General features: G+C 38.9%; 1 protein-coding gene across 1 annotated transcript in view; it reads right to left on the bottom strand.

Moving 5' to 3' along the window:
- Positions 1-14,347, bottom strand: part of adamts18 (ADAM metallopeptidase with thrombospondin type 1 motif, 18) — a gene marked incomplete at its 5' end in the record, with an annotated part of 66,113 nt that overhangs the window by 19,719 nt on the left and 32,047 nt on the right. Inside the window, 7 exons of the mRNA XM_084404325.1 lie at positions 834-1,081; positions 2,698-2,821; positions 2,970-3,100; positions 6,534-6,706; positions 12,257-12,405; positions 12,906-13,001; positions 14,073-14,226. Of these exons, the coding sequence (XP_084260451.1) occupies positions 834-1,081; positions 2,698-2,821; positions 2,970-3,100; positions 6,534-6,706; positions 12,257-12,405; positions 12,906-13,001; positions 14,073-14,226 (1,075 nt within the window). The remainder of the gene's footprint in view (positions 1-833; positions 1,082-2,697; positions 2,822-2,969; positions 3,101-6,533; positions 6,707-12,256; positions 12,406-12,905; positions 13,002-14,072; positions 14,227-14,347) is intronic.

Raw genomic sequence — 14,347 nt, 5'->3', positions numbered from 1 at the left:
TTTTGGTATATGTATTTTTCACTAGGGTTGTCATGGTCATAACATCTCTACATCTCGATATAACAAACGTCTTCTACTTGAAATCTTGACAAGATCTCATTTCATTTTCCCTTAAACTCAATGTAAGCAAAGTTGTTTTCCCACGTTTTACATAAAACTTGTTTCCTCACATTTTTTTCTTGGTCTGGAGGTAACAAAATCCATTTCTAATTGTAATGTATATATACAGTTATATCATGGATAAGTAAATTCTCTTCCCAAGAACAAGCATAATATTACATATCCCACAGAACTGATCTATTACAGCAGGACACAATGGCATAAAGGTTTAAATGATTCTTCTGAAATCAAATTATATCCCTTTCTCATCTGCACTTCAGGTTTGTGCAGATATATGAAGCGCCCTTACTATGACTTAACCTCAATGGTCATCTGAACCCACACTCGTCAGCCATCATGTAAGAGGTGCCCTGTGCTGCCCATTAGCAAGAGCACACAGTGCAGCAAGTTCAAAGCTTAGTGCTATTCACAATGTCGCACCGTTTGATCTTGAATCTCCACATACTGAAGATGAAAGTCACAATGACCATGTCGGCTCTGGCCTGCAATTAATCCCAAACAGAGGCGTTAGTCTGCCCGTTTGACTCATTTGTGTGCCTTCTCTTCTGTCTCTCTCTCTATCTTTCCCTCATTTGTTTCTCTTCTCTCTTGCCCGCCCACTGTCCCTCAGCCTTGTTTTCATCTGACCGAATGGCCACGGTACTCTTGCCAAGACCCTGTCATGGCTAATTCGCTAACAGGTGTCAGGCCAGACGGGGACGGGGGTCACTCACTTCAAAGAGCAGGGTCTCATTAGTGGGGCCTGTGGCGTACAAGGTCTCAGGCCGGTTGAAAGAGCGCTGATAGTTGAACGTAGTGCCGGCGAACTGAAATCTGCCCGGCCAGTCCACCGTCCAATCCCCCGTCAGGTAGTAGGTGCCGCGCTTCAGGCTGCGGACAGCAAGGTAGCTGGTAGAGATCTCCATCTCCTTCACCCTGATGCTCCTCGCTCCAGCAGGAACCATCACAATGGGGTAATACTCTGAAGAGAGAAAAAAATATATATATATATATAGGTTTGCCATGTCTGTTCACTTTTGCAGTTTCTGCATTTTTTAGGCCCAAAGAAAACAGGCATCTTTGAGCTGATGCATTATCACCTCCTTTAGAGCAAAGAGGTGCCAGACTGCAGAGCTCTTGCTGTGTAAAGTGCTCTAAAAAATACATTACCGTTTTCTGTTAAGCCTGAAGAGAGGAGCTCTAAAGTGGCCCACAGACTTGCCTATACTGCAAGAATTTTATTTTATTTTATTTTATTTTATTTTATTTTATTTTATTTTATTTTATTTTAGTTTAGTTTAGTTTAGTTTAGTTTAGTTTAGCATATTTTATTTCATTCTGGGCCACTAGCTCTAAAACTATTTTGATCAAATCAGAACAATCAAGTACCACCTAATTACAATCCTCCAAAATTCAGTCCCTTTACTGTCCCTTTCACACATATACTACTACCATTCAAAAGTTTGGGGTCAGTAAGATTTCATTTTTTTAACTAAAGAAATTAATACTTTTTTTTTTTAGCAATGATGCATTTAATTGATCAATAATGGTAGTAAAGCCATTTTCTAGTGACTGATAACATCTAAATTTTTCAATTGGCCCAAGTGAAATTCTGTAAATTATAAAATTAAATTTACAGATTTTCACTTGGGCCAATTGAAAAATGTAGATGTTATCAGTCACTAGAAAATTTTGAGTTAGGGAGGTTAGAAATTTTTTACAGTGTGTCTATTTCAAATAAATGATGTTCTTATGAATGTTCTATTCATCAAAGAATCCTGAAAAATATGTATCAAGGTTTCCAAACAATTTATACATGGACCAATAAAATTATGGTTGGCACGCATAGTACGGAGTGTTGGAAGTCACCTGTAGGAGAAAAAAACAAAAAACAAGACCTGCAAATCTGTGGCCATGGCTTTTTCCCTCCGTTTATAACAAATTCTGTACAAATTCTTCAATTGTTTCTTTGGTTTGACATATCGTGCCCCCGGAATAATAAACCGTACTCATGAGATCATAATCCATGCACTTAGATTTGTAAACTGTACCTTTAATTTATGAATTTGTGGGGACGGATTTCAAAAACTAAAGGTATCTGAGAGCACGGATTATAAACTCATGGGTATGGTTTATCAATCCATGGAAACCGATGGAACAATTTAATAATTTGTGAGGATGGTTTATCAACTGAGGGAACAAACTGCAAAGCAGTGGCCTTCGGATTTCCGGGTTTTGGTTTCTCCTACAGGGGACGTCCTGGGCTTTGTACACTTTGAGTTATTAGACACAGCATTGCCTTTTTATACCTGCACTGCCAATGTAAAAACGCAAGACTATTATAGATGCATAAAGATTTATTCAAATTGCAGATATTAGAAAATACATTTTTAGTAAAGAATACATTGTTAATATTTTGTTGTAGGGTCATGTTGTGTACCCCCTCAGGTGAGAACCAATGCTTTAGACATATTTATATTATTTTATAATGATTTACTCATTGTTTCTGTCTCTTGAAGCCTGTTATTCTCTTCCAAATATTGATTTGTCAGAGAAGGTCAGAAGGTATGAAAGGAAAACCCTCTAAAAGCACCTTACCATTGGCTCTGTGCTGAAGGGTATACTGGCCACTGTAGAACTTGCAGGTGGAGTTGTCTCCTTTACACACCCCACAGGCATCTAGAGTGGCATTTGATCCCAACACCTGGTCACAGCCTACCGGCTACACAGGAAAAGTTTTTAAAATGAAATTTTCAAACTGACATGCTCAGTTTAGCCCATTAGGCCTGTTGAACATAACCAATGAAAAATCTGTGGTAAATGTGATGCCAGAAATATGACTATTTCATAATCTGCATCTCCTCACATACCTCACATATCCCATCGATGCACACGCCTCCTTTGTAGTCAGAGCAAGACGTCCCATCTTTGACTTTGCTGGACATAGCGAAGAAAAAATCAAAGTCCTCAGCAATGCAGTACAGTTTGCAGATGTCCTCTTCTAGATAGGAGATGAATAGGGTCATTAGATCTTATAGCTTCAGAGTGGTTTTATGTTAGACCTTTTTAAGCTCTCCACCTCAGCAATCTGCTATGAAGTTTCATGCATGAAGACATATGAAGCAATGATCTTATGAACATTTTTTCATACAAAATGCAGGTGGACTTTTATGTCAAATGGAAAACAATTCTTTGACACACATGCACAAACCCAGAAAAAATGAATGATTACCATATCACATTTTATAGGTCAAGTAGTTTGAGCTTGAGTATTGGATTGCTCAAACACAAATTGCTGCATACAAAATAAAATAAAATAAAATAAAATAAAATAAAATAAAATAAAATAAAATAAAATAAAATAAAATAAAATAAAATAAAATAAAATAACTTCTCTTTAAAATTATGTCTGTCTGTGTAGTTGTATAGTCGCTACATAAAAGAGAGAACTTTGCTTTCCATCATGCATCTTTTATTCAAAGCAGACACAATGCAAATGTGTACTACGGTCTAGTGCTAATTACTGGGCATGTGTAAGCTATGTATGGTTGGCCGTGAAGCAACTAGAAGACTCGCCATGCTGTACAGAACATCCCCACAAAACATATGTTACACTAAAATTTAAAACTCTGTTACAAATGGGCCTATAAAGCTGGAATGCAAGAGGGACGGTAGGGGAATGCTCTATCCAACTCTCCCACCGAGAGAAAAATATGGACCTATCAGAGATGCATCTGCATCCACACTTCCCAGTCAGAAGAAACAGACCCAGGCTTGTTCAATACAGCAGCACAGTATGAACCTGTTTTGTCCTTCTATTGTGAACATATTAGATCATAATTCTTGTGCTTTTACTTCGAAGTAAATCACTTCATTTAAATTCTGCAAAACCACGATGATGTTACAGGCTTAAAGGTGCAGCTGAAAGGGAAACCAAACAATAGTAAAATTAATGTCCCTAAAAGTAAAGGCCAAGTGAAACTTATCAACAGAAGACGTCAGCGTTTAATCCAATTTGATCTAACGCCAACAGCCCAGTCAAACAGGGGTAAGTTCTTCCTAACACCTGTACTAGTCACTGAAAGAACACCAAGGCCAGACATGTTCTACTGATAAGGGAATGGAGCTCCAATTACCCCACTGACACGCCTGGATACACCAGGAGACAGCTCAGCATCTCCTCTCTAGGCTTTCTCTTTAGTTTTAAAGAAACTGACAGGGTGGTACCCAAATGTTCTTATCCTTTCCCTTTTTCACTTCCAGCCCACTAACTCATAAGGAAGCCCAAATACATAAACAGCCTCAATGGGTCCTTTTCAGGTACAAACCTGTCTACAGGGTTGATCAGTGCACTGCACTCACAGAACGAGTGGCTACATGTTTCCAGTCCAAATCCATCCACTGCTCAGTCAACACACATTAGGTGAGATAAATCGTTTGGGTGGAATATGTTTGTCCGATGTAACAATCTCAACACATATTGTCAGAAACAAATGGGAATGATTACTATTTTAAAAACACACCTGTTCTAGCTGAGTCAGATATCAGAGGGTATTAAAACCCCTCAAAGTAGGCAAGGTCAAGGATGAATGTTTTTTAGAGGTTTGTTGTAAGATTTTGTCTGATGAGGTTACATATATCATTCAAAAGTTTGAGGTCAGTACGATTTTTTCTTTTTCTTTTTTAAGAAATTAGTACTTATATTCAGCAATGATGCATTAGATTTATAGAACATTTATAATGATAGATTAAAATTCTATTTCAAATAAATGTTTTTTCTTTTGAACTTTCGATTCATCAAAGGATACAGAAAAATATTAAACAGTAAAACTATTTTCAACATTGAAAATAATAATAAGAAATGTTTCTTGAGCAGCAAATCAGCATATTAGAATCATTTCTGAAGGATCATGTGACACTGAAGGATGGATTAATGATGCTGAAAATTCAGCTTTCCCATTACAGGAATAAATTACATTTACAAATATATTAAAAAAGAAAACAGTTATTTTAAATTGTAATAAAATTTCACAATATTACTGTTTCCTGTGCTCTCTTCCACTCGTTAACTCATTCCCCGTCACTGATGTAATTTTCCGTCATTTATGACACAACACTTTCCCGCAACTTAAAGGAGAACTCCGGTCAATTTTAACATTGAGCTCATTTTTTTGTAAATTTGGAGTGCTGTCAGTACAGAGAACAACGACAAAAATCGGTGTTGCCTACACCGTGTTATCCTCTTTTTAAAATTTGCACCCTGTTGACTTCAATGGGGCAAGTTTTGAACCTGCTTTTAGTCTCTTAACATCCTTGATGTGTCATTACAAGTGCCCAGCCATGTGAGTGATTCCTTCAGAGTGATCACGGGTGAATCTGACTGCAGTAGATGTGAAAGATATTAATAAAAACGATATTATTTCAGCCAGCGCACATACCTGTATTTACATCCTGTTTTCGGTCGAAGCCCATTGTAATCGATTGTCGAGTTCACACGCATAGGTTTAGTTACCTATGATCACGCGCGTGAACTCGACAATCGATTACTATGGACTTCGACCGAAAACAGGAAGAAAATACAGGTATGTGCGCTGGCTGAAATAACATCATATTTATTAATATCTTTCACGTCTACTGCAGTCAGATTCACCCGTGATCACTCTGAAGGAATCACTCACATTAGCTGTGCACTTGTAATGACACATCAAGGATGTTAAGAGGCTAAAAGCAGGTTTAAAACTTGCCCCATTGAAGTCAACAGGGTGCAAATTTTAAAAAGAGGATAACATTGTGTAGGCAACACCGATTTTTGTCGTTGTTCTCTGTATTGACAGCACTCCAAATTTACAAAAAAATGAGCTCAATGTTAAAATTGACCGGAGTTCTCCTTTAAGGACATTTCCGCCAATCCATGTTTTCACTGTTTTATGGTAGGGGGCGCTATTACGCATATTATGCACATGTAAAATAACGCGATTATCAAACATTACACATCATATAAATCAAAACTGCCTATCGTTACCGAATGAAATGTCGACCCAGGAAGAGCTACAAGACTGTGCAAGCTTTGGGGGAGTTGATGAAAGCGATATACTCCATCTATGTTTTGATCATCGTTCTGAAACCAATACGGACCTAGGCTGTGACTTTTTGTTCAAAATGTTGCTTTTTTTATTAAACTTACCCTCATTCAAGTGTTGAAAAAACAAATTAATGTAGCCAGAATATATATATTTTTTTTTTTAAAGCAGAGGCTCTGTTCTTTGTTTTGATATATTGCATGATCAGATATTCATACAATATACATATATATATATTCTGGAGGCCAGGAAATTTTTGTGAAAATTATCAAAAAAGCTGGCAGGGACAGACTTAATGAGACATTTGCTTTTGTTCATAATTAATGCATTAAGGCCCAAATATCTCCCAAATACCTTCCACTTTGGTGTATGGCTTCCATTTGTAGTACCATCCCCTGAAGGGTTTGCTGTTGTATTCGGCGCACTGCTGAGCTCTGAAGTCCACTCCATTGGGCTGGCATGGCTTGGTGTTACACAGCTGGTGCAGTCGACTGGGGCCTTGGCAGAACTTGCCGTTGTGCTGTGGGCTTGGGTGAAACAACCAGCAATTAGCACAAGTGAAAATGGAAGCAGAGAGAGAGAGAGAGAGAGAGAGAGAGAGAGAGAGAGAGAGAGAGAGAGAGGAGAGAGAGAGAGAGAGAGAGAGAGAGAGAGAGAGAGAGAGAGAAAGAGAGAGAAAGAGAGAGAAAGAGAGAGAGAGAGAGAGAGAGAGAGAGAGAGAGAGAGAGAGAGAGAGAGAGAGAGAGGAACAGATGTGCCTCAGCAAGCATTCGTGTGGAATGACAGCCATTCAGTATTTTTTGGAAGAGGTTCTGGTGAGATACATTTCATATGATGTGCATTAGCATCTGCACTAAGAGAATGCCTTTGAGTGTTATCGGTGATGTGTCTGACTGAATTACATCCCAACTGACAGCTGTAAAAGATATAAAGTGTTTGGGATGCAATTCCATTCATGACTTGGACTCGCCTTTGTTTTCAACAGCAATGATTTTTGAATAATAAACTTCAGCAAGAACAAGACAATACACAGCTGTGCTGATCTACTTTAACACATTGTGTAATCTGAGTAAACTGGCTTCCCCATTGCAGTCAAATGGGAAAACTGGTTGAAAATGTTTTGTTTTGGATGCTGGTAATACTGTCAGAAAAATGTGTGGAAAAAACGAGGAACATTTTTACTTTAGGGGTACAAGAACTTGTCACTGGGGCAGTACCCTTAAAAGGACAACCTCACACCTTTTCTACCCCTAAAAGATGCATTTTAGTACCTTAGACTAGTAATATGTACCCTTGAGGTACTACTATGAAGTTTTTTCACTCTGCTGATCCAACAAAAAACAACCACCACATTATCATAAACCTGCTTGGACCAGTATGAAAATTCATTCATTCACCTTTATTACTTTGAAACCTGTAATGGCTGATTCCTGCACTCAAGGCTATATATCAGGTCAGCTCTCAGGCTGTGTTGCTGAGGCAGCTGGAGGCTGGTGAAGAGCGGCAGCCTCCTCCCAAATGCCACAGGAATGCCTCCGAGTGCCACATGAAGCAGACAGTCACCATCTTTCCCTGAGGGAAAAGCAGCCCAGCAGCTCCTGTAACTGAGACTGTGAGAGCAGAGGCATGCTTGCGGCATGGCTGCATGCTTTAAAGTGGAAGACTCTTGGGTACCCTCTTGTAGCCTAACCTCAAAGCAAAGGACTGCGCCATGGGCTTGTCAATGTGTGTGTCTGTGCATGTTCTTTTATTCTCTGGCCTTTAGCTTTTTATTGCATGTTCACACTTGAGGTTAGGAAACCGCTCACAGAGAGAACAGATAAGTCTTCCTCATGCTCTTAAAAATCCCTCATCATCTTTATGCATGTACAGTGATCAAACACAGTAAGCATGGGGAAAATACACACAGTGAGATAAATGAATAACTTTTAATCTCAAAACTGACAACATACTTCTACTGTCTGGACTAGAGCAGCCATTTTCAAACTGTGGGTCATGACCTGCTGGTGGGTTGAAGAGTTGGAATAAGTGGGTCACTAGAATGGTGGTGCGTTCAGCTGCAGTGAAAACAAATATACAGAGTTACCTCTGTTTTATATTATTAATGCATCGTTTGAATAGGTGATTGGTTAAATGCCTGAAATAAGATCTGTGGTAAACACAAACTGAAAATATTTTACAACATAGTACCCCACTCATGATTTTGAAAAAGGCAGTTATTAACAAGTGGCTAAATAGAATAGAGAGACTGTTGTGGGCATTAAACATCCTCATGGCAAAAAGGAAAACTCATCTACTCAGTACTGCACTTTTTACAACCTTGGGTTTTACAACCAATTTCTATGGCATCGCATCGTTTATAGACCTTATGTGCCGAGAATCAAGAGCGCAGTCATCTTTAGAAATTTGTCTTTGAACTTCCATTTTTTGCGGTAGCTCTGTATATTTCTATGGCATCGCTGTCGAAGAGTAATTAGCTAGTTAAGTGGATTTACATATTGTAGAGTTATAGAAAGTTATCATGAGCATTGTAATGTTTGAAGCAGATGTCATAACAAATGTAAGTAGCAAAAAATTTTTTCATTCATAAATCTTACCTTCATGCTGTGGAAATACAAACCGTAAGAGAGAACACAACGAGTGCAGCGCTGAAAAAGGGCGGGGCTACATAAGGTCTATGCTTGCGCTCTTCAAATTTTGCTAACTAGAACTTTCTAGCTTGAAGATTTGAAATAAAGATCAAAAGATTTTGTCGGAAGCTTTTTTACTTCTGATGATTGTATTTAAGCAACAAAATATGTAAGAATCATAAGCTTTTGTTGGTCACGGAGCTCTTTTTTTTTTTTTTTTTGCAATAATCCAAAAGCCAATGGGAAAATCCTATTGGCTTTTTGTTGAGGGAACCAGCGTGATGCTAACTTCCAGATCGGAATACTAAAATATGTAGGCTTCAATTACTTTAATAATGTTTTCTTTTTTATTATGTCACTGACTCACTGATATGTTTTTGGTAAGTCTCAAGACTGAAAAAGTGACTAAAAGAGTCAGGAGAAGTCAACGAGATCAATGATAGTCTAACAGTGCTGTCAGACGGCTGTTTGTGCATGTCTGCTTTTGTTTTTGGAGCAGGTTTTCAGGCTGATCCTATTAGAGCTTTAGCAACAGTGTACTATGGCTCCATATGGTAGAGCACTTATAACAACACACAGAGCAAAGAAAGAGATTTGGAGAAAAGAGGCGGAAGAGAAGGATATGTGTAGGATTTCTGATTACACATTCAAACAACTGCACCCAAATTAATTTTGTGCTACATACTAAACTCCACACAAGAGTTGTTGGCAACGGGAATATAATTCTTCCTTTCTCTCTGTTGACAAGACTTTGTAGCACTGTTTTGCAACTGGAGAATGTTAAATCTATGAACAGCAGCACTGGGTGCAAACAAGGAAACAAGGTCACCCTGTCTGTCTGCTTGCCTGAATTCCCCCAAAACCCCCCACCTAGACCCACATCCTTCTCTATCCCACACTCTCAATACATCACCCATAACTAAGACCCCCATCTTTAATCAAATCCTCATTATGCCCACACTGTTAGCCATTAGGTATCCACTTTAAAGTCAAGGCATTAAAACAGAGCCCTCCACATATAAATAAACAATACCAAACAATGACGTAATGAAATTTAATCGTTTGTTTGTCAGAGGCTTTACCGAACTCCTGAGGGTGATCGTACATGCATCCTACTCTTTCAACTTTGGCCTCTGGTAATGGTGCATTAATGTTACCCATACTCTGATAGTTACCAATATTTCCAAACAAACTTCAAAAAGGCAATCCCATCAACAACTATCTCCACTAGACTGTTGTCAAGAGAGATATTTCTCAAACACTCATATCAAAGATGCATGAACCTGTAAATCTGGCTGCTGAGTATGGATACAGTCAAGGGAGCACATTTATCAGATCATTTTTATTGATAAATGTTATTTGAGTGAGATGACATCTCTTGCCGCTGGCTTCAACAGCTGTCTCTTGAGGACCTTATACTGAAGTGATAAGTACGGGGATTCCCCTTGAACCTCACCGCCACAAACAGAAGACATACCAACACCTATTCTGCTGCAGGTGCTGTCTGAAAGCAGTAAGGGAAGATTATCCATCAAAATGCCTCTTTTGAAACACTTCATTTCCGAGTGAACTGATACAGATAAAATGTTCTGATCAACATGAACTCTGATTCTGATTTTCATAAGGAATGCAGGCAGATGTTCGTGGTGTGCACCTCATAAATATGTGTAAACAGCTGGTCGATGAGAAGAGAAGTCAGAGTGAAAAGCTGCAATATCCCCTTATTTTTGTTGAACCATGAAGGGGGTCACACTGATAGCAAATGGAGGCTAATACCTCCCCAAAATCTCAGATTATAGTGCAAATTCGGCCTTAAAAGCAAACCCATCCAACAGATTCACTTCAACCTAAACCTCTCTTAGTGGATCAGACGCCATTGGACTAATACAGACCATCAGAATCAGGACAAAAAAAAACATTCACACAAAAAGCACTTTAATGACTGCCGACAAAGTAAGATTAATTTAATCCAAATTTGTGGGGTAAAAAAAAATGTCACCATTTTTTTATTTTTTTATTATTAAATCCAACATATCAAAAACGTAACAATATTTAGGTCATAGAAAGGTTTCTATACAGTAAAATCTCAATTTTAACAAAATAAGATTTCCTGCAATAATGTGGGAAATGCCTACTCTTTTTTTTTTTTTCTGAAATTTGCTTTCCAAAAGCAATCATTCTGCAAGGATCTTTAAATCAAAACCAGGATTCTAGCTAAGCACATTGTATGAGATCACAATGCATAATATAGATCATATGTACCCAATCTAATATTTAATATACTCCTTGGGTATTTGCAGTGCTTTAATGAAGTTCCCCACCTCACTTCACATCACTTTGAATAGTTTCTTTCTTGCTTTCTTGCTTTCTTTACTGGAACTCATGTCAGACATGTTGGTCTGGCTGTCTAAGGCATTATAAGTATTTCCTATTCCAACAAAAATATGTTAAGATGCTCTAGACAGCAAAATGTTGACGAAGCACAATCCCATGTTCCATCAGCTTGACAAAACCACCTGCGGTCTATTGAAACCCAATCTCAAATAATCCTGCCACCACATACAGAGAGGAAGAACCTGAACCTAAATACATAAAAACTACATCTTGCATTTGACAGACACTCACATCTTTAACAATCCTGCTTTATATTAAATACCTTAATGCAATGTAAGTTGCTCTAGATATAAGCATATGCCAAATGTATTCAAGTTATGTATTTATTCATGTATTGTTTGTTTGTTTGAATCAATCAATCAAAACTAACTTTAGCTGGACAATAACTTTATCCTAGAGCTGTTGTAAAGCCTAAATAATCTGTTACAGTATTTTCCTATTATCTCTGTAAAGCTGCTTTGAAACAATCCATATTGTTAAAAGCACTATATAAATGAAGGTGACTTGACTTGACTTGACTTGTTTGAATGTCTACTGTTTTCATTCTTTCTGGTGCTGCAATCATTATATATTGTAATTTTCTATGTACTCTGTACAAACACTGACCTTGTGCATTCAATAGAGGGCATAGCTAAATGGTGAATCCTGACCACACTTAATCCAAGATTATGCAGAGTGTCAAAGTTCGGGGGGTAATCTACGAGTCGCAGTGGGTCAGTTGTTCAGGAAACACATGTGCTTCCAGCATTCACAGCTAATCTACCATTCAGGGCAGTCTAATGATAAAAAAGTGGCATTCACTTCACGCTACAGTGGCCATTTTAATTAACATAAACAACCGTAGCATATAGCATAGCCATAGCACAGTGTTAAAAAAGCTCATTTAGCAATCGAATGTCATGTTTATCTGGATTTCCTCTCTACCACAAACACAAACTGAATTTAACACCCTATTCTTCAAACGCATAGTTGATTAAAAAAAAAACAATAATGATGTCTCAATATCTGAATGAGACTGAAGCGCAGTGTCTGAATCTTTGAGTTGTTGGTTACCTGGGGCTGTTGCAGGATCTCTCTCGGTACATGACCCCTCCACCACATGTACGTGAACAGTCGGACCACTCGGACCAGCCCGACCACTGGCCATGTACTGCTCTAGGACCATGATCACCAAATTTTACACACTGTCCTCTCCGGCACCACTGCATAATGGGAAAGAAAAGGAAAAACCATCTCACATGCATCAGTAAAGTATGAAAACCTGTTTCTTCCTCAGATTTAAAAAATATATAATAATAAAGTTTATTATAAAAAAAAAGCTTAAATTTAACAAGGCCACAAACCAAACTGATCTCTTTCATGTCAAAGAGAAGGTATTTGAGGGGATGTGAAGTAAAGGAGAGAGTGTATCTGCTGAGGAGATCTTGAGCCTGCTGGTTTGGGATGAAGCCCAGAGTTACACCTGGAGAGCAGGACTCGGCCCAGCCAAGCCACACAGTCCCACACATCAGCACCTCTCACCCTCATCCCCATCAACCAGTGGAAAGACTAACCGTCCTTATGGAACATTTACTCAAAGCAGAGAACAATACCGCAGGTGTGTATGAAGAAAGATGCCGAGAGAGACCGGTCAGTCTTCATCCTTAATGGTGGTTCAGTGAGTTAAGAAGGAGAAAGGGTGAACAGACAAGCATTCACTCACCATGTCTGGTCCGCAGATGGTGCCCTCGGCAGCAGGCATGAACTTGGTCTCACACCGGTGTCCTGTTCTGTGGCACCATAATGATTTACAGATGTCCTGGTGGGCATAAACACACAGAGAGCACAGTCAAAGACGAGCCTACACCCGCTGGGAACCCTTCAACCTCTCTGGCTTGCACCTCGCCACGCCGACCTCTTGTTTCTACAGCAACGACCAATCAACTTTCCCAACAAATAAAAAAGCCTGTCAAAATCAATCACTGTGCTGCCCAAAAGAAACATGCTATTATCATTGCATTTTGTTTCTTCCCACAATACAACGATAATAATGGGTGATGAGGGGTTGGGAGACCGGCCACTGCTGGCTGACGGCCCAATTGCATCTGGCAGACAGTGAGAGAGAGACATGGTTTACAAAAGCTAGCAACACTGGACTCTGGATCATCGGGTAGCTAACACCACTAGCTCCCACGGCTAATTACATCTTTACGGCTTTGTGACAAGGACGGGATGGCTTAAGGGGACAGAAAACAAAAACATTGGGTTTTATCTCCACAATCATTCTTAATTAGGATGTACAGCTGCCTTCCATCGAGGTCGACGTTCAAGACTCTTTTCAGCGCACGTACGAGGTCTTCGAAGAGCACAAAAGCAACAGGGATCTCTCAAAAAGGAAGTCCATAGCATGAGAGCTAATCCCACAGATAGACTCTCGCAATGTTCATTTCCCAAGCATAACTATTTGCATATCAATGTGTGTGTTAGGCGCTAAAAGCTACAGCGGATGCCAAAGGGGGCCCTGTCCATCTTTGTTGAACCTTTGTACATGGACTGTGAATGAAGACTTAGAGTTGATTTCGAGGCAATGGGTTTCCTCTTAGAAGTTCCTTTTCTTTCCAAAGCTCAGATATGTGTTTGTGTTGACCATGATGTCTCTACACACAAACATTACAGGTTGAAGCACATTTAAATATCTGAGACCCTAAATGAACTCAATCTCTGTGAATTCTACTGTGGCATTGTGTTTTGTCAAAAGGATTGATTGAAGCTGAATTGTTAAATGAGTCACTTGACGATTCCAACATGAGTTCAAACAAATTTAACATAAAAATGTAATCAAACTCTGAAAGAGAAGCCTAATAGCATATTTTAAAGAACTATGAGTTACCTTTACAAAGTCCAGGCTGCACAGTTTGGCCTTTGAGCCAAACTGCCATTTGCACTGTATATCTGCATCGTACAGCTGACCAGGAAGCTGTTCAGGGTATTTGTATTGGCTTATCTGCTTGGGCTCATCCACTAGACACGAAGCCTGAGCTGTACTGTGAAAACAAATGCATACAAAGAAACATGAGCATAGAAACGGGCATTTAAAAAAAATCCATATTATATGTACCTCAAACGGGGAAAATGTTTTATTATGTATATAAGTAAAATATTAAA

Source organism: Rutilus rutilus, assembly GCF_951802725.1.
Source record: "Rutilus rutilus genome assembly, chromosome: 3".
In the NCBI taxonomy this organism is placed as follows: Eukaryota; Metazoa; Chordata; class Actinopteri; order Cypriniformes; family Leuciscidae; genus Rutilus; species Rutilus rutilus.
The sequence above is the reverse complement of the archived record's forward strand: the minus strand, read 5'-3'. Positions and strand labels throughout refer to the sequence as shown.